The sequence below is a fragment of the Coniophora puteana genome (genome assembly GCF_000271625.1).
Source record: "Coniophora puteana RWD-64-598 SS2 unplaced genomic scaffold CONPUscaffold_7, whole genome shotgun sequence".
Taxonomy (NCBI): domain Eukaryota; kingdom Fungi; phylum Basidiomycota; class Agaricomycetes; order Boletales; family Coniophoraceae; genus Coniophora; species Coniophora puteana.
This window is the reverse complement of record NW_006913059.1, coordinates 2,329,160-2,353,981: the sequence shown is the minus strand read 5'-3', so window position 1 is coordinate 2,353,981 and position 24,822 is coordinate 2,329,160. Positions and strand designations below refer to the sequence as shown.

Sequence of the window (24,822 nt, the reverse complement as noted above, 5' to 3'; positions counted from 1 at the left end):
AGGAATGTAGCTAAATGATTTCCAATTATGTACTGTCTTTTTCTCCTTATTCTGTTTTTTTTCTGTATGTGATACTGTGTAATGTCTTGAAATGTCTATTTTACTAGTTGATATCGCTCGATCAGAGCCGATAAAGCCCATCAAAGGAGCATCACATGGGTGTACATCGAGTGAGTGCGTAAACCATGCGTCGTGATTGGGTATGCTGCAGCAGCATAGGGTAAGGGCAGCGAGTTCTCACAGTGTGGTGGGTGTGCCTGTATAGTAGTATCGTGTTGGTCTGCTCTGCTCGCATTCAGCGCTAGTCTCAAGATGGTATGATACGTTTGTATCTAATCGGATTGTCCCCTGTTACTATGCTAATTCCTTGTTTTCTTTGCCTCCCTTTCCCAGGAGGGCGGGTACTCTTGGTTGCAACCTGAAAGATGGCTCCATTTTGCGCTTTTGGCGCTCTACTCTACTGGTGCTGACTAAGTATCTGCTGTGTCCCTATTTGGATGTATCCCTATGTCATTTGGTCTTCGGCCGTTTCTCTGAGTCCCACTGACCAATTATTCCTATCGCACAAGTCAGTTCATACGAAGGTTCAGCGAGCCAAAGATGTGAGAAGGGTCTTACCAGCCAAGGGATATCTGACTTAATTGTAAGGAGTTAGTTTCAGATCGGTCATTTTCCAAGTCAACTTTCTGAGTACCCGTGTACTTGGGAATTTTTCTAACGCCGCAGACTGTGTGCATGTCGCATTACGAAGGCTTCTATTGATACGAGTATGCAATTGATTGTGGCATATGTTAGTTTTGATAATCCGTTGACGTTCACGAACCCTTTGGTTCCACACTATGTCTGTGGTAATTAATAGCGTGCGAGATATATGAACTAAACAGTAACATTCTAAACTTCTATTACCACCTATTACCACATATTCCCATGTTATATTTTATTGCTTGCCTTAGTGTGACTGAAGAAGCAACTTATTCCCTATGTACTTCCGAGGGCCGCGAAAAGTCAACGCACGTGACCAGCTATTGATTTGCAAGCACTACCATTGTTCTCTCGTACACTCTTCGTACTCGTTCACTCAATCTCTGCTTTTCATATTTGATCCTTTTTTGAACACAATTGGACTACTTCCTCGGCTTGTCGCAGGCGTCCTTTGGACTCGGAGAAACCCCCCGCGGGCAAGCGCGCGAAGTGTATGGACACAGAGCTGGATGCTCCTGCCACTCCTGTTGGCCCTTTTGGGGGTATTCTCAATCTCCGCCTCACCATTCCAGCCCGCTGCAGCGTCCACTTCGTCTTGCTCAGTAGGGTCCCGAAGGTCCCGGCCCGTCCTGCCCATGCTCTTGAGGGGACGTCTCACCTGCGCGCTCATGGCCCGGCTCGCTCTCACTCTGACGCAGATGGGTTGTCGGGGGGTCTTCACCTTCAGGTGCCTGACCTATTGCAGTGGTCGGACGAGTTGCCCGCCCACTTGCGCCAACAGCTGGCCATGCGCCTCTCCGCACCATCCCTGATGGGCCTTGCGGCGTCGACGTCCGCGGCTCTGCAGTGCTCCACCTGTATTGAGTCCATTCTTTTTCCGGGGAGGTGTCGATGTTCAGACTGGTGATTCTGTTTCTCCATGTTCACTTCCGTCCTGCTGATACTTCCCTTTCCCTGTCAGATGCTGTTCGTCCTTCGCAGCGTCTCGGCGTCACGCCCGTTCCGCCTGCGCTGCAGCCCATTACTCCGCCGCTGCCTGTCCACCCGATGGCCTTTTGTGGTGACGGCGTCCTCTTGCCTCAAATTTTCCAGGCCGGGGATTCAGCGCATTCTCATGCCTGACGGTGACCAGTAGGTTCTCCTTTTCACGATGATCTGTGTATGATTAGATTATTATGTATTAGTTCTGGTCCATTGCATTCCCATCATTCGATGGAATGAACCGGCTGGTGAGTGTGGTCGCATTCTCCCGATGTAAGCAGATTTGACTCAATCGCTTTCCCCTTTGTTTTTCGAGATGGGTATAACGGATAAGCATATGGCTTAAAATGGACAACACGAACATGATTCGAGTCGCTTTGATATGACGTTGTCTCTGCTCATACTACTGCATATTTTCGTCGCTCGGTGTATGGAATGCAGACTCAATTTGATGTCTATACACTGCGTATAGCAACGATTGGATATGGTGAGCTCTTGATTCCTATTCTCGTCTCTTTGTGCTTCTGCATTTGCTGACTCTGAATGGCTGAAGGTATTGTGATTCCGATGTGTTGGCAGTGCGTGGTGTCATGGTTTGGTCTATTGTGTTATCTCTGGGGCATCGCAACTCGATTTCATTTGACTTGATTTGCTTCATTTCTTATTACAGCCGTAAATCTATATAACACTGTTCCCTACATCGGCATCGTGTGTTGTTGTCTTTTGTCCATGACTTTCTCATACCTGTTTGGGGTGTTTGTACTGCGTAAACCAATGAATGCTGATGTTATTCCTGTGTCTTACAGAGCTGAATTCGTCTATGCCGGCGGGTAGTTGGTTGTCGGGCAGCGCAACAGTCCAACTAGACTGTGGAGAATCTGTCCAGCACTCGTTTGCGAACATGATTGTTTTCATGCTGGCCAAAACCTCCTTCTTCAAACACGGTGTGGTTCTGGAGACATGGCGCCAGCTGATTCTTCCTGTTATCAGTTTGTCGTTTACCAGGTGGAGTCCTTTATCCACGTTTCAAATGCATCCACCTTCTCTGTACACTGTTGGTCGTATCATCGCTTTATCACCGGGTACGTCGACGCGGGTCCCTGAAGAGTGGTTTAACCTGGATGTTATGGGCCTTGGTGTACATGGATCGGTGAGTTCTATTGTCCAGTATGTGGTATTTCACTCAGTTTGCTGTGTCTATTAATCTTTTGCTAGGATCGTCTATGACAGGGCCTCACATACCAATGTTCCGTCGAGTTCTCTGTCTGTGTCTACTGTTGTTGCGGTCTTCGGGTCTTTGATTGGACTATCGCTGTGCGGGCTTCAGAAGTTCGAAGCACATTCAATTGCAATATGGCCCTCTTAGTACGTTTTGTATTTCGCATGAGGTGTTCGTTCTCATTTGTGAATGTGTGGTGCACTCAGTTCGATCTTGACTGGTTCTGATTATTCTATTAACATATAAGTGCTCAAGCATATATCAGGATTCTGCGTGTTGACGTTTTACTAGTACAATCAGTGGTACAGCAGAAACTCATGTTCCCGGTTACAATTGTCGTTTGCAATTGCCGTAAGTATCTTCATTGTTTTTGTGTTGTTATCTGTATGGACGAAATTCACTCATTCTTCACAGTAGTCCAGTTTACTTAGGTCCTCCTCCGTCATATCCGTCCGTTCTTCCCCCTGAGGCTTGGCACCCACAAACACCTTATCTATTCTTTCCCCGTGGCGAGCTAGAGGAAAATGCCAGAGCACGGACTTGTATGGAAGGGAAAGAAATGACAGGACAGATAACAGGACAGAGACTTATTAGAGAATACGGTATCAAATTGAAACGCGTCAAGAAATGAATCACTGGTGTACTTATGTGTTTGTGCTGGAATTGTAACGTTAGCATAGAATAGAATACAATTAGCTGTGATGTGATGTGTATATGCTTGGTTGGTCAGTGCTATTGGCTGCGTATTATTTGCCTTCGTGTTGTTTCCAATCTAGAATGTACACTGGTTTTGCCGATCAACGCTAGAACAGTTGTATGTTGTCTTATGTTGTCTTATATGCTGTGTTATTATGGATGTTTATGTATTTGCAGTACATGACATTGGTACCGAACATTCAGTCTCTATTTTGGTGTTTTTGGTAGTTCCCAGTTTAATCAAACACCGTGGATTCGATCATTCCTTTGTAGTATTTTGAATAGCTTGGATTCATATTGTTTTCCTTTACATGGCGATAATGTACCAATCCATTCTGTTTCATTGGATTTGTGGCGCTTGCTAATGTAAGATCACCGTCACCATCGCTATTCTTTTCCATTTAAGTAAACAATCTGCTAAAGCTAATGTGCGGACTTAGTTCGTATTTGGTAGGATAGTGTAGACCAAAACAGGTAGCATGTATTGGGTCGGATGCAGCATTTCCATATTACATATATGGTCGATTCTACTAGTATAGCATAGTACACAACGTGTTGTTCATTTCTCAATGCTATATTACCAAATACATTCTGGTGCTGTATATATGTTGCTTCCTTTACCACTCTTATTTACCACTCTTCCGCTGATATCATGCCAGATCGTGTTCGGGATTTGTCCCTGGGGCCTTATCAGCCAGATCATCCTTATGCTGTTTACAACATTTACGGCCGCAATAGTACCTCAAGCGTTGAAGAGAGAACAGTTTCACCCAACGTTTATACCGGCAATACTGCAATTAGTGAATCAAGTAGCAACGTGATTAACTCTACTCGTTCTTTAGCAGATACTCTTGACAGTATGTACGTTCTCGTTACTTGGTGGGGTCTCAATAACTGAATCCTTGCATATCATTATATTAGAAATCCGGATTACGCGTCTTAGATACGCTGCATTGATGAAACGTTTGCGAGGACCAGTCCTTGCTCAATGTATGGGCGTCACATTCGACCTCATGGCAGAAGGACTAGTGCAGTGGAACTCGTATCTCAATTTGATGAGCTTCATGACTGGTGAGGTACGTGAATTTACGGTGCCGTCGTGTCATATGCAATGGTATCTTCGGTACTTATCTGTCGGTTTGTTATTAGGAACTGCCAGTTCCTCTACCTTTGAACAAGGATGCTATTGGCATGTTTCTCGTTTGGCATGACACATCTTCTGACTCGCCATTGTTTGAAGAGAGCCTGATATCACTTCATTTTTATCTGACGTCCGCGGTTGGAGACCCGTTAACAGTGCGCTTGGCCGGATTGGGTTATTTTATTGGTTTGCGCCATTTATATACTCATTACATTGTCTGCGACATCGTTCCGAGTTCGTGCATCGCCCTGTGTAACGTTGCACACCAGTCGGTTTACCATTGGGATGATATATTGTAGAGAATCATTCCGATCTCAAATGGTCGCTGTGGTAAATGGGTGTCTGGCTCATCCATCCAATACTACTTTAATTCACTCTGGTGAATATATCACATTGAATAGCGGGTTCCTTGCGGTTCACTCGGATGAAATTACGGAAGTTTTGTCCTTTACCTTGGCAACACTCAGGTGGGTGATCTGTTCATGTCTTATAGGCAAGATGTATTGACTAAATTTGGCTCAGTACTTGATATATATCTGCATTTCCCATAGCGCGTTCAATCGAACAACTTCCACTGTATCATTTTTAAATTTGTCTGATGTCATTCAGTTGATTAGTAACTTGACTCACTGGTATTCGAATGTATAAATCAAACCAACCTTATAAATGATAGAGTGTCAAATGCTCGGTTACTTCTTAGCCTATAATAGATGATTTGCCGTATTTCACATATCGGTTTGTGTTGCAATAATGACCACTGTGGGAACATTGCAGGTTCTTACTGAGTATGGATTCTATGCAATACAATAATATGGAATGTATGACCAAGATTGCATACTGCTTTTTTTGGGAAAGATCGATCACGCAACGCCAGCATTGGTATTGATTTCTAACAATGTGCTACTTTATACTACTTTAGGCATGTTTCGTGTTATATTAAAATGTTAGTCCATAGTTCATGGTAAGTCATCTAGTATATAATCCCGTGTGTTGTCAACTATAACTCTGAACGAGATTTGCATTCTTCGCAGGTGAGCCGTGTTTTTCTTTGACACGGGCACTCAAATTACTGATTCTTCTGAGTTTCTTGCTCAAGCTCACTTTTCCATGGCGTTGAATACTGTTTCATCCGAAAGTACACGGGATTTGCCGGAATCGGGAATACAGTCTAACACTTCAGTCGGGCGTCCAGCAGTTCGTGGTACAGCTTTCCGTTTTAATCCTGGCCTTTATCACTTGCTGATCCTGTTGTAGATCGTTCATACATTCGCCGCTATCGCTTTTTGAAGCCTGCAGTAATAAGGCACATCAACAGTCTCGCTTTTAACAAGCGCTTGCTTCAAACATTTAATCTCATTGCAGATGGATTAAGTGATTGGATTACATATGTTATGCTATTGTCTTTGATGACACAAGAGGTATGTCTGCCCCGCCGTCCTGTGTCAATATCAACATCGGTGTCTTATTCCAGCAACAGCAGATACCTACTTCATTTCCTTGCTATGCAGAGGACGTGCAAGTGATGTTTGTCTGGCAGCGTGCCCCTCGTAAATGGACACAACACCGTCCTATCTTATTCAGTTCCAGTTAACCGGTGATGGAGTGTATCATATTGCAACTCGCATTGCGGGTTTGGGCTATTACCTGACTTCTCAGTTTCTGTTGTCTCTTTGGGACACCATGCACGTTCTACCCACTTCATGTGTTTGAGGCATATCCATCACACAGCATACAGGTTTGTGAACCATTGGTACAGTGTACTGCACGAGTGCCATCCAACCTTTGTGGGAGTGCATTACTGTTGCTGCAACAGAGTTCCCGTCTTCTACGCAATTCGTGCGGGATGGTAGATATGTGGTGATTAATAGCCCCTATATTGCTATGACCAATGCCACCGTGTCTTTGGATATATTACGCATCTTCACGGCTACGCGGTGAGTTTATTATGGTTTACTTTGTCGCTCTTTACTAGTCATTAATCCTGGCATTCGTTACTATGTTTGTTAGTTCATCTTTCCCTCCTGCATGGTCCGATGAATCGTTGTTTGGGATACCCACTGTCGGTCTCGGTTATGGGAATAGTGAGTTTACTATGTCATATTTGCTCGTTCAATTACTAATGTTTACATGTCTGTCTAGTCAACATGTTAAACAAAATAGATTGATCGCATATCAGTCAAATCGATCTGTTTCGTCGATTGCGGTTTTCGTTGGATATGTTTGTGGAGAGGTTCATAGATTGGTATGCTTGGTCTCTTTTTGTGTGTCTCTTGACGCGCGAGGTATGTCGTTGTGCAATTTTTCGTGTTTAACGCCGATGCTTAAAGCGCTGTAGTCTATTCCACAAGTGGTGCATGCTTTCCCGGACGGTGTTTGCTTAATGTTTGTTTGGAGAACTTACACTTCGGTTGCCACTTGTCATTTTCCATACGCTATCCAATTTTGGGTCAGCTGTGGCAATGGTAAACTATCTTCCCAGCTTGCCGCGCTTAGTTATCACCTCGCTTTTAATCATTTGCTATTATGTTGGGTCTTATTGTCCGCTTTGCCCAGCCAGGTGATCTGCAGGGTGGATCTTGCTTTCCATGGCACGGCTTTCACGTCGGGTACATTATGGTGCTCGCGCTATCTCAAGGATGCATATGATGACATAGTCATTGCGTGCTCTGACAGCACAAAGGCCCTTGCTTCAGTCCGTGATAGCAAATGTGTTACGATCAATTCCACTATGCAGTCACAACATGATTCATTCTTGCTATCGGCATTCACACAGATCTCGGATATCGTGAGGTGTGCATCCTCCGTGAAGTGTTGATAATGCTTGATGTTACTAAATATGACTGTTTGGATGTAGTGATGATATGTGGGAGTGACGGAAACGGCGCATCTATGGTGGGCGGAAGGCTTCATATACATTTCTCTTTAGTTCCTTCTTTAGATCACATTGCGGCGTTGAATTTCAACCAGTTAGTAAGGTTTACGTTCGCGTTCAGCCAAAGCATTGAATGTACATTGGATCCGCCTTTTCGTAACGGAGTTCGCGTGGTTTTATGTTGTGATGAGGTCCACCCATTAGTTACGTTAGATTCTCCGTAATTTGCGGGTATTGCGGCTCTGAGCGCTCGTCGCGATGCGGAATGTTATGCACGCGGCGATTCGGTGTTCCAAGGTGTCTAATGGTGCTCGTCCTATCTGATTCAATGCCGAAGTTGTACTAAATAAGAAAGTACAACCTGTCAGGATTGCGTAAGCTCAGTTTCCACCGAGTGCGATCTTCTCCTGAATCAGTGATATGCGGATTTTGCAGTCTGTAAACATTTTGACATTCTGCTCCGTTGTGACTATTTTTATCCGAAGCTTTCTTATGGTAGGCTTATCCTATTGAAGCACTCTGTTGTGTACTTTGTAAGTCTCGTGCATATTGATGATGCTTGGAATCACGCGTGCACTTGAAATTCTATTGAGTGTTTTTTTACATAGACATTTGACATGCCTGTTGTGGGGTGTGTGCCTCTTTTGTTGTTGGTTGTATGTCAGGGTCGATCGGGTGTACGTGTTCAAAAGGCAGCGTTGCGAGTATAAACAACGGATTAATTCGCTCTGAGTTGTTACCTGCTGACTCGTCGTAATCCTAGTTTTCCAGCTGCAAACATGGATACTCACAACTTTTCTATGATTTCTGTTCACAGTGTTCTAACTGATTGTAAGTGATCATACATCCGCGGCTTTACCGTGTACTTTTATTTTGTGACTGATGATGAATGCATTGTATACAGTGATGGGTGGTGACATGAGTCGAAGGCGCATGAGACTTGCGAATTGCCGTCCTTTGCATATGAACCTGGCTTTTTGGGCGGCTCAATCGACTGGTTTTACGGTGGATCCGTTGGCGGAATGGCCTATGTACGTTAGACTCTTTAACTTCGCCGTGACTGGGGTATGTTCATTATATTTCTCTCGCCGCATGTGTTCATCGTTTACAGGATTTATCTCCGTGCGGGGACGACCTCTGGGAGCCCGAAAAACTGCGAATCATATTAGATTGGTCCGTCGTGTCTGGCACGTCTAGGTTTCGGGAGCATGGTCCTTTTTCTATCAATTTTTGTGTGTCTGGTGGAGGCTATGGCCCGCGTGTTGGTTTACATCTCGCAGGGCTATTGTGGCATTTTTGTGTGGAGTATGTGCCCCATCGCGGTGGTGCATCGCTTGGTCTCAATGAAACCGCTCATCCTTCGGATTACATCTATGGCGTGTTCGTTACCCGAAGTTCTGCTTACTTTACCACAGGTACTATTGTATGTAAAGAGGAGTTTCGATCCCGCTTTGTGGAGGTTACATCACTTTGTTCAACGAACAGTTCCACTACTGTGTTTACTTACTGGACCCGTCACGTTACTGCGAACCGAGCCTTTAGCAATACACATTTCCCATCTGTTGGTGGTCATTTGGGTCGCACGTTGCGTTCAGCCAGGTATGTGGACGTACTCTGGTGCATTTGACTGGTACTCAAACGAAGGTCAATAGATGGTTCAATCTGATTTGATATGTGCCACATACTCTAAATTCGTACCATCAATACATGTTTCATAGCCTTCTATGAGCAATCCGTTATGATATTACTATGCCATCTCGTTCTCATGTCCACGGTGGCATGGGTATAGCTTACAAATATGCTATTTCCTAAGCTGTATGTCCCGCCAAAAGGTTCCTGGTGTTCAGCGCGGGTGGGACAAAGATTCTTTGTTTATCGACCGACTGGAGATGTTCGAAACAAATACCGGTACCCGTGACCCTGATCAGTGCTTTCACTGGGCTCCGCGCGCTCACCATCACCTCGCATTCACCCTGTCTCACTCATCCTCGCCTACCTTCCGGTTTTCCTCGTCCATTTGCAAAAACATGTGTGGTCTAGGGCTACTTCAATGTGAGTTGGCTGTGTTTCACACCAGGTGCTCATGTCACTAACGTCAATTGCTCTACTTCCGGGGCTGGGGTGGACTCATTTCGCAACGGCAATGAGTATGGTGGATGATTGCCTTCTTGGAGATTTCTGACATAAGATCGGAAAGGTACAGTATGACCCCTTACAAGGTACCGGTTGAATTTGTTATAGTATGATTGATCGTGTTTCCTATCTGAGCGTGTACATTGTTCATTATGTAAGTGATGTCATAGAAATGAGCGGAGGTAGATAATCGCGCACGAGTGCCAGGCATGTTACGTGTGTAAACATGTTGCTTTGGTTGAGTTCCATATTGATCAGGTTACGAGTTGCCTTGACATCGTTTCTGCGGTCTTTCCTATATTTGTATAAGATTGCATCCAATCCGTATAGCCCTCATTGTTTCGCAATCATCCCTTATGATCGGGATCTGCCGTTATATATATTGGCTGGCATACGGGCGGTTTCTAGTCTTCGCAAACACTTTTCAGTCCACATCTTGCTTTGTGAAAGACCTCCTGATAGACGATCTGAACCCGTACTACTTCGGCGAGTTCACTCGTAAGTTTTTCGCTTTTTTCTTAGTCAATGAGTTTAGCTCAATTGTAGTAGCGTCTTCTAACAATGATGAGTGGACTCCAGTCGAAGATCTCGCCCTCGGTCTGCCTCTGCCACTTCCTCAGCAGCTGGCAATCACTATGAATGTTTTGGGTGCCGATCCATCCTCTTGGTCTCCATATTGTGCTCTCATGCATTCTATTATGAATGAGGTACTGGTATCATGTTGATGTACGGCCTGTGTATACTGATCCATCTCTATGCAGCCAGTACCTGTCATGCCCACCCATCCTGATCATTTCCGGATCGTTCTTGTATGGGAACGTGTGCCTTTTGAGTGGGGCATTCCACAGCCTTATCCGTTTTGTGTTCACTTCCACGTCTCAGGTGGTCCATGGGGCTCTCAGATAGGTTCTCGTGTCGCTGCTTTGACCCATCACTTTGCTCTCGAGCATATCCGACCTATCTTGACTGACACCTACACTCACCAATCGCCATCTGATTATGTTCATGGAATATTCTTTTCGCGCGTCACAAGCTGTTGGTTAACAGGTGCTATTGTGTGCACTGAGCGTTTTAGAAGTAGGTTCAACAGCGTTATCCGTCTTTGTGCGATGAACTCCACTCCAAACACGTTTGTTCGTTGTGCTTCTTACGTTACGGTTAATGGTACCACCTTACTGCAAGAATCCTGTCGCATCAATTCCAGTGTATGCTCGATATTACGAGCTTATAACAGGTTAATCAATGTTCTTATGTCGTGAGCAATTGCTGATCCGCGACACAGGTTGATCTTATGATACGCGATGTTCCTATCGGATGTATACGATACAACATTACGTGTTCGTTCATGCCGTGTCACATTGCAGTATTACTAGTATAACTTGAATGAAGAGTTTGACTGATACATGTTTCCTCTCTTGGAATGGATTGGACTACTATATTCACGTTCCAGTTGCAATTCTTTCTATGGTGGACAGTCCAATATAAAATACAATATCGAGAGTATAGTGTCGACCATTTCCCTTAAAACTGTAAGATCACATTGATATGTGTATGTTATCCTGCGCTGTACGTGTAAAATGGGTTGGGTGCCATAGGTTGGAGCTCGCCAGAGTCAAAGGCATCAAATGTCCAGCAGAGTGCTGCATAGCGTACTTTTGTGCGCGTTGTTCTCGCCGCACACCAATCTCAGGTGGAAATAGGTGGTGATCGACCGTGACATGGACGGGAGGCGCTGTGCTCTCCTAGACTTTCCGTCAGCAAAAGCTCCGCGCAGGCGAGACACAGTCAGTATTTACAACCATCCAGGACCTATTTTGCCCACTTGGCGCCCTCCAACACCTCGCCTGTGTGGTGCCTGCAGCTCGAGAACCATTCTTCTCCTTGCACCACAGGCGTGTGAATATCTGCCTGCACACCAAGGACTTGGTTGGTTGGTTGGTGTATCATTCACACCAAGGACTTGCCAAGGACATCACGGTCAAACACTTCAACTACGTCTTCCGCGCTAGAAGTTGGGTCAAAGCATTCGGGGACTTCTTCCGCATTGATGGGCATCGTATTACTTGGTGCAAAATAACACCGTTAGCCCCGAGATTGTCCAACTAGCGGTAACATATAAGTCTCTCGCCCACCAAACATACATATGAGCGTTTGAACAGTTTGCTTCTAGCCATCTCAGCAACCTGCTCGCGATAACGAGTGTTCACTTCGACACCATGCAGGCTCAGGCTGATCGCATTGCCGTGAGCGTGTTGATTCAGTTAGGTAAGCGGCTGTGCGCGTTGCCAGTCTTCCCCAGTCTTGCCCAGGCTCCACCCAACCCTTTGTTGTTCTATGAACTGAGCGATTACATCATTGGTTACGCCCGAGAATCAGTAATACAAAGCTGGACGCTGTGTTCATAAATCAGCCATCATGACTCGAATGTATTGAAACCGCGCCATCCAAGTCTAAGCTCTCTCACCCCTGCCCCACTCCCGTCAATGTGAACCCCGCGCATTCTGATGCAATAGGCTCGGTGTTGCGACGAGTTGACTACAGCCTATGCTGAGCATTTCTTCTACTGCAATTCGCCTTATGTCTTTTGAAAACGACGTCTCTGTTTTCCTTCCTTCGACTCCCCGTTCAACCCACAGTCTGTAGATGGCAAGCGATGTACGGATCATCTTCCCCTCAAAGGCGGTGTGACACATATCGGACTCCAGATGTGTTTGTAAGGTCATGTAGTGGAGTCGCATTGTTCCGGTATATGCGTGCTTACTGTTCCCCTTTGCCCGCTTCCATTGTCGGATTGAAGAACCCTGACGTTTCTATGATCCGGTAATGGTCTGATTTGCTGATTTGGGTTGCAATTTCTATCTATACAGATTTTACTGCATTGGGTACTCTAAATAACGCATCCGCTGCTATGCGAGTTATCTTTTAGCGCTGTTCACGGTGTTTTCTCTTGCTATTGAGTTCCGGGCGCGATCCGCCCCTCGAGTACGTACCTGGCTGATCAGCGATGTGTTCTTATATGGTTATGGCACTATAGATGATCCTGCACATGATTCAACCGTGTGGGTTCTTTTGGCGCATTGTTTATGTGTTGTATTGTGGACTGGATTCTGTATTGTTGCTGTGTCTATTCTCTCCTCGCAACCTTATATGTCATGTCTCATTCATGTTGATTTTAGGTCATGTTATCATTTTTCAAACTGCGGTGGCATCATGTCATAGACTCATCGCCGTCGTTATTATCGTGTATCGTGTACGCAATTCTTCTCGAGTGGTTATTCTTTGCGGCTGCTTTGCATGTTCTGCCCGTGTTTCTTAATCTGTTTGCGCGGATCGGGAATACCTTATAGTACCTTAAAGTCACCGTTCACGCTCATACGGTGTTGCAGTCAGCGCTCTGTTTACTTCGTGTTTGATATCATTCGATATCATCGCAATTGTTGCAGGCGACCATGAAACGTGAGTACCTACATATCCAGCCAGTTGAACATGCTTGCCTCTTTGTTTCTATTCCTAACTATTAACATTTGACAGGACCTGTTCCCATGAGGAGCAATCACCTTTCTATTGTGAATGCCTGGCCTCTTCCTATGAGCATTGCTCTTCGAACCGTGTTCAGTCTAGATGAATTGTTGAGTGGCGCAGTGGTTTGGCAAGTTTACCTTCTGTGGTTGCACAGAATATGCGGCGAGGTGTGTTCATTATTGTTTAAAACCGCTTATAAACGTATTGTTCTAATGTGTTTCAGTCCCTTTCTTCTAGTGCTCGTTCCTTACCACCCAACAATACAAATGTTATGCTTCTGTGGGAGAATGCATTGGCTACGTCTCGCTTTCGGGATATGGGTCCGTTCTCGCTTCAATTTCATGCGAGTGGTGGGGGTCTGGAGCAGCGTATGTCGACTCAACTTGCCGCTGTTTGCTATCACTTTGCCACTCATTATGTTGAGCCTCTTTCTACTCGCGAACCATATGTGCTTCCTTCTAGCTATGTATATGGTTTCTTCCTCACTCATTGTGCACCGTCTTATATTACTGGTACTATAGTGTGCACTGAGAAGTTTTGTGAACAGTTTGTGGAGATAACTATGAGATGTGCTGCTCATACTTCAGCGACGGAGTTCATGTACGGTGACGCTAGTGTTACTGTTAGTGACGGGTACATTAACCATCACAGTTTTTGCATTCTAGATGTTTACATAGCTCGTGCATTGTATGAATCGAGGTGGTTTAACCTAGTTTGATATACATACAATTAATATTTTTCTCTTGTATTCTGATAGCTTGATTTGTGTAATATCCATTACACACAATGCATTGGCCTGGCTGAACTATTGCGCTGTCGTCTGTTGTTCTCGTGGCCAGTGGATACAGCAGTACAGTGGTCACTTCATATTCAAAGAAATCTGCTGATAGTACTCCGACGTCGGCTGTCTTGAGGTTTTAAACGTATTCTATCACTAGCTTAGTATCCAATCCAGCGCCTGTTTGCAAGCCATCCACATTCCGACACTAAATAATTGGAATCCGGAAGTGACGGGACAAGTTTCCGAATTCTGAGTACTTAATTTGGGCGCGTGTAAATGGTGACAGACTAGATGAAGGTAATGAAGGTTTCCTCACCATTCGCGACACTACGCTTGTAAAATCACAGTACTTACTGAATGTACGTTGTATCCTATTAGTGGCACGAGTACCCATGCAAATGTATGGTGTGAAACAAGCTAGGTTATGGTCTAGATGTGAACCTGTGCTAGTCTACTTTGGAATTTCTGTAAGCAAGATTTGAACATGTATGTATATAGGCTGTTTTGTGTCACCTGTTCTTATACTATGCAAAGTCGTAATTGATTAGTATTCGAGTTGGCCAGTATCAGTTAACATATAAGCTGTAAGCGCTTCAGTATACTAATCCTTGTGTTCTCATGTTGGTGACAATACTGCTCATGTTATTATCGACTATACTTAAAGCTTTTATCATATGTGTGGTCTGCAGAATTCAATATATTCCGCGTGTAGTTGTACAGATGTTGTAGAATGGTAACTTCTATTGTACTATAGGTACAGTAATAATCAACCGTGAAGTATTTGGTATTGATGTATACCGTGAAGTATTTGGTATTGATGTATACATTATCGGGTGGTTCAATGAAGAGCACTCGACAACAAATTAGTCGGATGTATGATTCTCTATTTATATGGTCGAATGTTCACTATGACAGGTGCTTACGGCTACCGCTAGATGAATTGTAGAGTATTATCATATAAATCTGCAGCAATTGCTATGATCACATGATTTGTAATGTCTTCTTGAGCTTGGCGTTCAATTTGTTATAGACTGTTCTGATTCCAAATTTGTTCCTTTTTCTTATTTTTGCAAACCAACGTAAACCGGATTACATTGTCTCTGGAACAATAAAAGCCGTGTATCAGTATGTATCAATACTTCTAAGACATCATGTACATTTAAAAGCCAATGACACCGCCTGAAACAAGTAAAGGGATGCGAAGCGAAGCAGGATATGGTTAGCGGTCAAATTGATGCCTTTGTAAGTAAAGTAAAGGGGCATGGTGTTTTGTGTGCACTCTAGTTGGGTAGCTGTGAATTGGGCACTGAAGTAATTAGTGCAGAAAAGGGACCCAGTGGTGTGAGTATCGCAGTGGGTTGTAACCCAGATATAGTACACGCAGTCACTTGGTTCGCAAGACCAATGGTCCATATGGTCTACGAGAAACTCATTAACGAAGTATTGAGCAAGTCCCGCTAGTGCAGATGCCATGGTGGTACCAACTTTAGAAGATATGTAGAAATCTAATGTGTACGGAGCTTTCGAGTAGAACGCAGAATCGGGGTGAGTTTGTCTCCACATGAGATATATGTGAAAGTGCAAAGCATCCGCTGGGTACGAAGCAGCTTTCTAAGGGCAATTCAGCAACGCGGGTATAACCAACTTGAAGATATCCTTGCCTCGCTAGTTGTTTCGTGCATCACATCAATAAGTTCGGTCCAAGTCAAGCCTTCCTCGTTGATACGGTCAAATGCCGATCTTAACCTTTTTGATAGTGCTTCTCGGCCATATTCTGTACCTCGTTCAGATTGGAGTGTATCCATATATTGCCTGGATGAAACCTGCGTAAATTTGAATACGGGACACAGACCGAAGGTATACGCACAGTAGACGCGTTAATTGCGCTTAATATTGTTATGGCGGTAGGTATATGTATAGTCGTAGCTCTGGTTGCCGGTGTTCTTGCAATCGCTCGTCGTGGTGTTGCGCCTGGAGCGTAGAATCAGGTACCTAGCTACGAGGATGCGTTCGTTGTGAGAGATAGCGAGGAAGAGGGATAGAGGCCGAGAAAGAGACTGAGGTATAGACATAGCTGATAGACTGAAATCTGCTTTATATTACACTTCAAGCGCTCACAAATTACCCTAAGAGACTGTTGAGTGTTGTATTGTATGTTGGGTCTATCTATGCATATGCATGTTTATCATGCCATGGTTGACCATTGATCTGATACGGTGTTGTGCCATGTATGGCGATGATTCAGCTTTTCTATATTTCTATGTATGGAAAATCACTGTCATGGAGAGAAGGCAAGCTCTGTGTTCAAGTTTGGAATCCGGTCAGTAAAGATTAGTTCCATTCTCGGAATGAGTAAACGGTACCGCTCGGTACGCATGTCTAACTCGGTACATGTTTGAACATCTGCATCAGAATCGGAAAATTCAAAAGAGGTTACATAGTGATAATAATAGAAACACCATCCATTTGCCGCGGCAGCAACTTCTATTTCTGCTGTATAGAACCTTCGATCACTGGGATCATTCGAGTTTTTCTATACTTAGTAAAGATGCATGCATTTCGTGTACATGATGTGATTACCATATGTGCTGTGTTGCTTCGACACACACGTGGAGTTGATGCTGTGTGGCGTCTATGGCATTTCTCACTGTGTTCGTGTAGGTGTCCGGCTGACTGATTTTATCGTCTTTCGAATTCTGGTACGATAAGGTTCAGTACATTTCTCCTTGCCGGTTTGTGAGTGACTTGTGTTCAGATTGTGAATGATACCAGTAGCTGAGCCTTTTCCTGTTAAGCACATGTACATTGGTTACTAAGCACTGATCCGCCTGTGTATCTCTTATAGTAAATCTATATTTGGACTTTGTCTATCAAAAAGGAAGTATTCCCGTTCACAAAGTCACCATCAATGTTGTGATGATGGTGTAATGAGTGGTTGATGTGCTTTCGTTGCCTGTTTCCTCTCGCGTGTAGTACATGTGGCAACAAATTACTATGTATCGACTCGGAGATACCGACCAGGTTTTCTATTAGTGTGCAGCGGTTTTCCTGCCTCATATAAAGGTGTGTATGTTCAATCATTTTCAGTACGAGACTTATACACTCGTACTCGCATTAGACTCGCCTCATTCTTCATTTATCTTCGATGCCAACTCCTGTTCCTCCCGGTTCTATTCCCACTGTTCCTGGTGTTGTTGATAGTGGGCTTGGTGCACATGTTCATCATCGCCTCAGACAAGGTACGTCAGCATATCTGTAACATGTCGAAACCATTGCTAATGATTTATTGATCGGTTGATGATCATACCTTTGGCTGCATTACATTCTTATGTGGGTTATACATGGGTTGCCGTCGTTTCATATAGTTCTCCGACTTGAGCCCATTCTGCACCTGGTTTATCCTCAGCTGACAGCTGATAAGATATCTCAACGATTCATCATGACTGTGGGCTTTGCTATCGATGCCCGCCTGAGATGGGAATCCTTAGCAGCCGTCATTTGCATAGCTCTTGAGTTTGTGCGTTCTTTCTTTCTTCATTTCTTTGTTGTTTCATATGATCTCTAACATTTGATCAGAGACTGCCGATTTCCATTCCAATCGATCCCGTTGAATATCCGTTTTTTTCGTCTGGATTCGTACACCGGATGACCATCCTATCTCTATTTCTGTGCCATATGTCATGCTCTTCCACGTTTCTGGTGGTAGTGGCGGGTGTAGCGCAGCTTTGCGTGTGTCTTCATTGGCAGCCGTGTTGTCTAAAATGCTAGATGCCAGCGTGCTCAACGAGGTTGTTCAATATCCGGATGAAGCAATGGCATTTGTCGACTTGAAGTGTAACAATGCGAGACGCATGGTTGGTATGATTCATTTTCGGGAAACTTTTGCCCCCACTTTTGCGCGGATTCAGGATGATTGCCGGTCGGAATGCATAGATAATTGCTATGGGTTTGAAGGCCGTTTCATTACTGTTACACCAGGTAGAAGCGCTCGTTCAAACCATTATATGCGTATTACGTTAGATGACATACACGAACATTATCCGCGGTACTTCATCGGTTCACGTGAATAATGTATCTGCACCATTTGTTTTGACCTGCTATAGACATGATGTATATGCAATTAATGGTGTCTGCGTACCATCATAGATGAATCATATATCCCGTTCTACATTTCATGGTACATGCTATTTTTGGTGGTATACGTGTGAATTGAGTGCTCCGAGTGCCACGGCTGACTTCAACGGATCATTAGTTTTGCCTGCTGGCTTTTGAATGTTCCTCTATTGCGATAAAACCGGGTGTTGTCACGGTCTGTTTCGGCATTGCGCCTCTCTAAAATCCTCTTGCATTCGTGCCCTTTTCAATATCCAGTATATCTCAGCTGCTATTTAAACAGCATTAGTTATCGCCCGGAATACAGTGTTCACCCCACCAGTTTACGTGGTCCACCAGATTACCAACAATGAGTTCGAATATAGCAACAGCATCGCCCCCATATCGTATGTTTTTATTTGGATTTGAAGTACAGAATTACTAAGTTGTGGCAGGTCTTGGTGGTGATATGAGTTCCGAACGTCGTGATATTGGAAACGCTCGTCCTCTTGATATGTGTTTGGCAACTCAGATCGCGTTAACACCGAGTGTTGTTAATAATCACTGTAAGAATCAGGATACAAGTAAGGATACCAGTGAAGATAACAATTACAATGACAGGCTTGAAGTTGAGGATGTGGGTATGCAGAATTATGGGTCTATGTCGTGGGTCATGTACAACAAGGTTATTCACAACTATACTGGAGAGGTGAGTTTTGAGTGCGCTTATGTTGTATACTATATTAATATCCATTTCTTTCATGGTATAGCCAATTCCCTCTCCTATTGATACTTTACCGTCCCCCGAAAGCTTAAGAGTCTTACTCGTTTGGGACGAGTTGTCTGGCGAATCTCGTTTTCGGGAGAACGGTGCTTTCTCCATCAGTTTCTATGTCCACGGTGGCGGTCAAGGTCATCGCAAGGCGTTAAGGTTGTCCGTATTGATGCATCATTTTGTTCAGAAGTATCTTCATTCAGAGTGTACGACTCATCGCGATTGTCTTGACATGGATTGCAGTTCGAGGATGTCGTTACTTGATACCATGTACGGTGTCTTCGTTACAAAGCACACTAGCTCTTATCTAACAGGTACTATTGTATGTACAGAATTGTTTCGTCAGAGATTCAATATGGTGACATCTGATTGCTCAACATTAACATCTGATTATCAGAACATGTATTGGGGTCAATTTGTTACAGCTAACACTTTGCTATCTGATTGTACTCTTCTGTCTGTAGATGTATGTTTGTTCCGTACCTTATATGCTGCTAGACGTCACAACTTACTGTAGTGTTACTGCTATGTACTGTATTGGTGTTGGGCTTTAAAGAGCGGTGATCACTGTTGATGATTCATATCAAATTTGTCTTGAGCGTTGTTCTGTGGGCATTCGGCTAATCCCCCGTGTGAATCACAATGCAAGCTACGTGCGAATTCTTTTGAAAACACGTGTCGCATTCATCTGACTTTTAAATTGTCGTGCCGCATCGACATTGCTGTACATTCCAATTTGGGTCTCACGCCGCGTTGGAATGTTAGAAGCCCAATATAATAGCCCCCGAAACCCGATTAGCCGACGCAGGAGGCCTTGTGCCTATGTACTGTGTCTCGCGCGGAAGCGCTCTTTAAAACTCACCTGGTACTGTTAACCGGTTCAGCAGTGAGTGGCAAGTTTTGTGTAGGTTTTCTGACACACCGCCCGCATCGTGAATTTAAATGGGTGTAACTACATTGTCGGGTTAATGATCACCGCTTAGAGTCATGTCGACGGTTGAAATTCGGCTCAAGTACATAGTTTCTTTGAGTTTCAGTTACGGTATCACCTATTCTCAATTTGGAACAGGATTGCCTTTTTTTACTGCTGACTTATTGTTCCATTTGTACCCGTTATCAAACTACGTCTCGTTATTCTATGCCGTTGTTTGTTGTTCAATTTGCTGCATCCCTCCATCACATCGTTAGAATTTCGTTTTGCGACAACTTACTTCTCAAGGGCCTTTGAGATATGAGCGGTATGCATGCTTTTTGACTTTCTTATTATCGTAACCCGTGTTTGTTGATTCTACTTGCAGAAGAAATGGGTCACAATGAGGCGTTTACTCGTGTTTTTCATGGTCTTCTGGACGCTCTTGGTGGGGACTCTGTACCGAAAGTGCCGGCCGCGTCTGGTGGTCTCGCCTTTAGTGGTCGTGCCATTCCTGGCTGGGAACATTTCGCTCGGTTTATGCACGCTATGCATTGAGAGGTTCGTCGACGAACGTACGCATGCGTTGTAAGCTCACTAACCAAGCATAAGCCTGCTGGGTACCCGTCGGTCTTACCGCCGGTCGACTCATTCCCTGTTTTGTTAGTGTGGAAATCTGCTGTGCTTCCTGGTCGCTCCAACGTACACTTCTATGTCGGATGCAATGGTGTACGCCTGCTAAGCGTACGACTTGCGGCTGCTATTTCCTCTTCACCATGGATCATTTCCAATCCATGGAGTCCAACCGTATTTTGAGTGTTGATCTCGACTCCGTGGAGGTTCACGTTAACCATACCGAAACTGATTGCTTGATGGGTACTGTTGTATGTTCGGATGGCTTACGAAGGTGGAGAGACGGTATATTGCCTCGAGGCGAGGCAAATCCTATTGATGCTGAGGATTTGTTTCGGTATGAGGGAAATGGTATTCTACATTGAATTAGAGCTTGGTGTTTTCCCCACGAGACAAAGCTCATATGTGATTGGCTGGGAACGAGACAAAACGGACATCTGATTGGCTGATTCCGCCACATCTCGGCTATTCCGGGCTGTTGCCTCTTTTGCACTTTTTTCTCACACTTTACTGCTGCGTCTTGCACTTCAGCTTCAGTGCTTCATCTTCCTTGATGATCCGTAGCAATATGATTGTAGCAAGTGTAGGGTGAGCGGCCGGGGTGTGGTATATATATACGGGTAAGTGTGTTCAATCCGGGCGGTACATGTACAAAATTTAGCAGTCCACGGGTGTTCTGAAACATATAGGAAGTAAAAATTCAAACATACTAAGGCCTCGGTGTTTGGGTGACTTGGGGTGTGTATAGGTGAATGGAGAGATGTACGAGTGGACTGAGAGCTGTACGGACAAGCTGAGAGATGCATGAGTGAGCTGAGAATTGTGCAGGTGAAGTGAGAGATGTGGATGGGTGAATAAATCATGAAGTGCTTGCGCGCAAACTGTTTTACAGTAACTGCCAGGCACTATCCCGCTGGAAACTTACTTGATAGCCAACTACAATAGCATAATTATGTTTACAGAACTGTATCGAGAGCTTTTTTGTCCCGTGGCTGTCCACGGGTCACACAGCTAGTACTCGTTAACAGTGCGTTCCGTAAGTATGCTGTATACACCACAGAATTGTATGTCCAAGCTACGCTTAATGCTGCTCAGTTCAAGGCTCTCTGATAATTAGCTTTCTCCTGTTTCTCTTATCGAGTTCATTGTTTTTATATATGTCGTATAGAAGCTACTCCTCATAGGTCCAGTTTTGTTTGAATAGATTTGAAGTATCAAACCGTTGCTGTTGAACGAACATGTGTGTGTTATTCTCCATGAATGCTCAGTGGACTGGACGTCCTTATGGGTCTTAACCTGGCAGCAAAGTGATAGCATACATCCCTGCATTAAAAATCAAAATTAAAGACAAGACAGCTTACCGGTCCTTTGGTTTTGGCAGCATGTTACACCGTGCCATTGACCGAGTAGGAATCCTTCCGTCGGAAGCATACAGCATTGGCGTGTTTTCTGCACTGAGTAATCTCATTATTCCATTTTTGTATTGTTACAGTTTTGCTTCACCTATGCCTGTAGGCCGTGACACACGGTTTGTTACTGTCACTTGGTTGGACTCTGACTCGAGTTAGCTGTGCATGTACGCGCATGTTTTCTGAGTCCCACATCGTCCGTATCCAATTCCCTTGAAAACTTACATGATGGACAGCTTTATTCCCCCGTCTTCGTTCCCAAATGTTGGTAGTAAGTTACCCATATCTGTGGTGTTTTCTTTCCTGAAATTTTAACCAACGTGTAGGCACGGACAACGTCGTTATTCCGAGTCAAATTATGGACTTTCCTACGTCAGAAGTGTTGGTGGTATCGGTCGGTTTTCTGGGCAAAGGATATATTGGATGGGTGTCGTATGCTAAGTTCCTGTATACAGCCTTCGGTGAAGTAAGTGATATAGTATCGGTTCTGCAAGAACGCTAACGCGTATAAGCTATCGGAATTTCCTCAAATACTGCCACCTCCTGAAGCCTTTCCCTTTCTTACTGTTTGGCAACATCTCTCTGCCAACGGTCCCGTTGATGTTCACTTTTACGTCGCTGGAGTTATTGATATTGAACACTTCAGCATTTGCCTTGCCGCCGCCATATATCTCTTTGCCAGAGAATTCGTCAATGTTACCGGCGTGGATACCTCGACGATCCCAGCAGACTTAACCCTGGACCATGTCCTAGCAAACTATGTCCAACACGTCCACGTCATGTCTTGCAATGGCCAGGACTTAACGGGTACATTCGTGTGTTCTTGTTTCCTGAGACGGCATGCTGCTGAAGTTCTGTGCGCGAGTGAAGAACACCCCACAGCTTGGATGTTTCGATACTTAGATTGTGCCGTTGTTGCCAATCGCTCATTCTTCGGACAGCCTTTTATTGGTGCTGAAGGTTGTGCGGCGCATGTTATAAATGCTGCTTGGTTCGTACGAATGCTCATTTCCTTTGTCACTGTTAGCTTAGTTTTCGCACAGGCATTTGTTCGCCGACAGTGTGCCCATAGAAAATGCCTAATCACTATCTTCTATAACTGTTACATAGTCGATGCTTAGTACCACTAATTATACAGCCTCTGTTCTAAGTAGGATTGTGATTAGCACGACTTATTTTCCTGTAGAATAAGTCAATTTGTCAAAAGTATATCCGCTCTCCTACACTTCTAAAACTTCATGAAAATTACAGACTCTAGTCATTCTGTTTACATTTTGAAAATCGAACGCTTGGGAAATGACTGAATGAATTTAGGGCCGGATCTGACAAGGTGCAATGCGTTCTGAAATTGGTATATGGAGCCCTGTACTAGATTGTTCTAGGTTGCTGTGGAGAAGTTCACCCTGAGATTGGCGCCTCTGCCCTTATTTATATCCAGCGGGGATTAAAGTAGGGGTGTTTCTTCGGCTCTCGCTTCTTTGTGCGCCCTCTTTCCTTGGTTTGAATTCCCTCCTCGATATTTTACGCGTACAACGACTGAAGTCTGAGTCACTAGCAACGCTCGGAATGACTGCCATGCACCCATTACTAGCCCTTCTGAACTGGTCTCGTACGTTCACTGTACCCATCGAGATGCATGCATGACAGCTTACCACTTCTATGCCGGCTTCAGACACAGGTTACACTAAAGCAGATGATGCTGTTCATCACACCTTCCCTCCTCAACTGTTAGACGACATTCCTGTTCATGAGGCTATAGGTGCGACCGTCGCATTTGTAGGAAGAAGTCACGAACATTGGCAACCGTACTCGGATTTCATGGGCAAGCTTCTGAAAGAGGTCTGTTATGCGCTCCGAGTATATAGCTTTGTTGCTTATTATGATCCTAGCCTGCTGTACATCCTTCGCCCCTGCCTGATGTAAACTCTTTCCCTTTCCTTACTATATGGTCGGATCCATTGCTATTGGGCCACCCTACTATCCATTTCTACGTTGGCGCTAACGGTTCACAGTCGCTAGTGCTCCGTCTCGCAGCGGCTGTATTCCTGTTTACTCAGGAAAACATATATCCCCTTGTTGCTAAAGATGCACCATCTTCGCTTAGTAACACGTCTTTCAACCATCATCTAGCAAACTACATGTTGGCTATCAACGTCACCCAGCATGGCGAAACTTACATGATGGGCACGTTCACGTGCACGGACAACTTTAGGACACGAAGCGCCGAAGTCTTCGAACGCTGTAGGTCGGAGGGTAGTACAATGGCGTTCCAATACAAAGGGTGCAGTGTTGTTTCTAACACCGTGTTCGCGCATGGCATTTGTACTGGAATAGAAGCCTATGTACAAGCTACAGTACACGCTGCATGGTACGTTTACTTGGTTTAAATTGCGCTCGCATGTATCTTATTAACAATAATCAGGCTTCATTTCGTAGCCAATGGTACTCAAGGGAAGTAGTGCAGATCTGACTGAGGTTAGTTGTTTGTCGTTTGAGTATAACAATGTTACATTTTGGTTTCGTTCGCGCATATTAGTCTGCATATATAATGTTACCATCATCCAAATCGATCGAATTGCATGCGCGAAATGTCTCTCTTTCCATAATGTTTACCATGTTTGCATCGTGGGAACAAACCCGTAGCAGAGCGTAGGTGCAGGCCTTGTGTAGATTAAGAATCATGCAATGGTCAGCTTCATAAATAGGAGATGGGAGCCAATGAAGCTACAAAATAAGCTTTCAGTGCAGGATTAAGTAATGAGAATAACAGGAATACAGAGAAATAAAGTAGACAGGTATGATTAAGCATGGTACAGTAAGTGGAAAGAAGGATATTGCAGGTATACTTCCCTATAAAGCAGGCACAGATAGCCTGAAAATGTGTGAGAGTGCATCAAGAAATTGTGTGATGGTAAAACTAGTATATGAAACCATCAGTAAGGATAAAATACACAAC

The 24,822-nt window shown here is 44.4% G+C and overlaps 7 protein-coding genes across 7 annotated transcripts; 6 read left to right on the top strand and 1 right to left on the bottom strand.

Annotated features, from left to right (window-relative positions):
• Positions 1-1,195: 1,195 nt before the first annotated feature.
• Positions 1,196-1,824, top strand: CONPUDRAFT_154850 (uncharacterized protein; the record flags this gene model as incomplete). The annotated part of the gene is made up of 2 exons (XM_007771500.1): positions 1,196-1,559; positions 1,664-1,824. 2 exons carry the CDS (start codon positions 1,196-1,198, stop codon positions 1,822-1,824), a joined length of 525 nt encoding a protein of 174 aa, XP_007769690.1.
• A 2,426-nt stretch (positions 1,825-4,250) lies between these two features.
• Positions 4,251-8,780, top strand: CONPUDRAFT_73877 (uncharacterized protein; the record flags this gene model as incomplete). The annotated part of the gene is made up of 17 exons (XM_007770958.1): positions 4,251-4,455; positions 4,520-4,674; positions 4,748-4,894; positions 5,039-5,118; positions 5,141-5,206; positions 5,514-5,557; positions 5,695-5,700; positions 5,994-6,157; positions 6,468-6,474; positions 6,496-6,673; positions 6,747-6,820; positions 7,594-7,709; positions 8,097-8,144; positions 8,220-8,242; positions 8,429-8,442; positions 8,516-8,642; positions 8,723-8,780. 17 exons carry the CDS (start codon positions 4,251-4,253, stop codon positions 8,778-8,780), a joined length of 1,512 nt encoding a protein of 503 aa, XP_007769148.1.
• Positions 8,781-11,553: 2,773 nt separating this feature from the next.
• On the bottom strand, positions 11,554-11,799 carry CONPUDRAFT_154849 (uncharacterized protein; the record flags this gene model as incomplete). Its single annotated transcript, XM_007771499.1, has 2 exons — positions 11,554-11,666; positions 11,721-11,799. The coding sequence occupies 2 exons, from the start codon at positions 11,797-11,799 to the stop codon at positions 11,554-11,556; spliced, it is 192 nt and encodes a 63-aa protein (XP_007769689.1).
• A 1,394-nt stretch (positions 11,800-13,193) lies between these two features.
• CONPUDRAFT_73876 (uncharacterized protein) lies at positions 13,194-13,984 on the top strand (the record flags this gene model as incomplete). Its single annotated transcript, XM_007770957.1, has 4 exons — positions 13,194-13,200; positions 13,276-13,433; positions 13,490-13,634; positions 13,854-13,984. The coding sequence occupies 4 exons, from the start codon at positions 13,194-13,196 to the stop codon at positions 13,982-13,984; spliced, it is 441 nt and encodes a 146-aa protein (XP_007769147.1).
• Positions 13,985-18,509: 4,525 nt separating this feature from the next.
• CONPUDRAFT_73875 (uncharacterized protein) lies at positions 18,510-19,283 on the top strand (the record flags this gene model as incomplete). The annotated part of the gene is made up of 4 exons (XM_007770956.1): positions 18,510-18,546; positions 18,595-18,848; positions 18,910-19,073; positions 19,247-19,283. 4 exons carry the CDS (start codon positions 18,510-18,512, stop codon positions 19,281-19,283), a joined length of 492 nt encoding a protein of 163 aa, XP_007769146.1.
• Positions 19,284-20,145: 862 nt separating this feature from the next.
• On the top strand, positions 20,146-20,382 carry CONPUDRAFT_154848 (uncharacterized protein; the record flags this gene model as incomplete). The annotated part of the gene is made up of 2 exons (XM_007771498.1): positions 20,146-20,152; positions 20,213-20,382. The coding sequence occupies 2 exons, from the start codon at positions 20,146-20,148 to the stop codon at positions 20,380-20,382; spliced, it is 177 nt and encodes a 58-aa protein (XP_007769688.1).
• Positions 20,383-21,839: 1,457 nt separating this feature from the next.
• On the top strand, positions 21,840-24,325 carry CONPUDRAFT_73874 (uncharacterized protein; the record flags this gene model as incomplete). The annotated part of the gene is made up of 12 exons (XM_007770955.1): positions 21,840-21,985; positions 22,103-22,137; positions 22,193-22,260; positions 22,322-22,332; positions 22,513-22,681; positions 22,808-22,926; positions 23,053-23,072; positions 23,305-23,475; positions 23,539-23,625; positions 23,647-23,705; positions 23,756-24,234; positions 24,289-24,325. The coding sequence occupies 12 exons, from the start codon at positions 21,840-21,842 to the stop codon at positions 24,323-24,325; spliced, it is 1,401 nt and encodes a 466-aa protein (XP_007769145.1).
• Between the last annotated feature and the right edge of the window lie 497 nt (positions 24,326-24,822).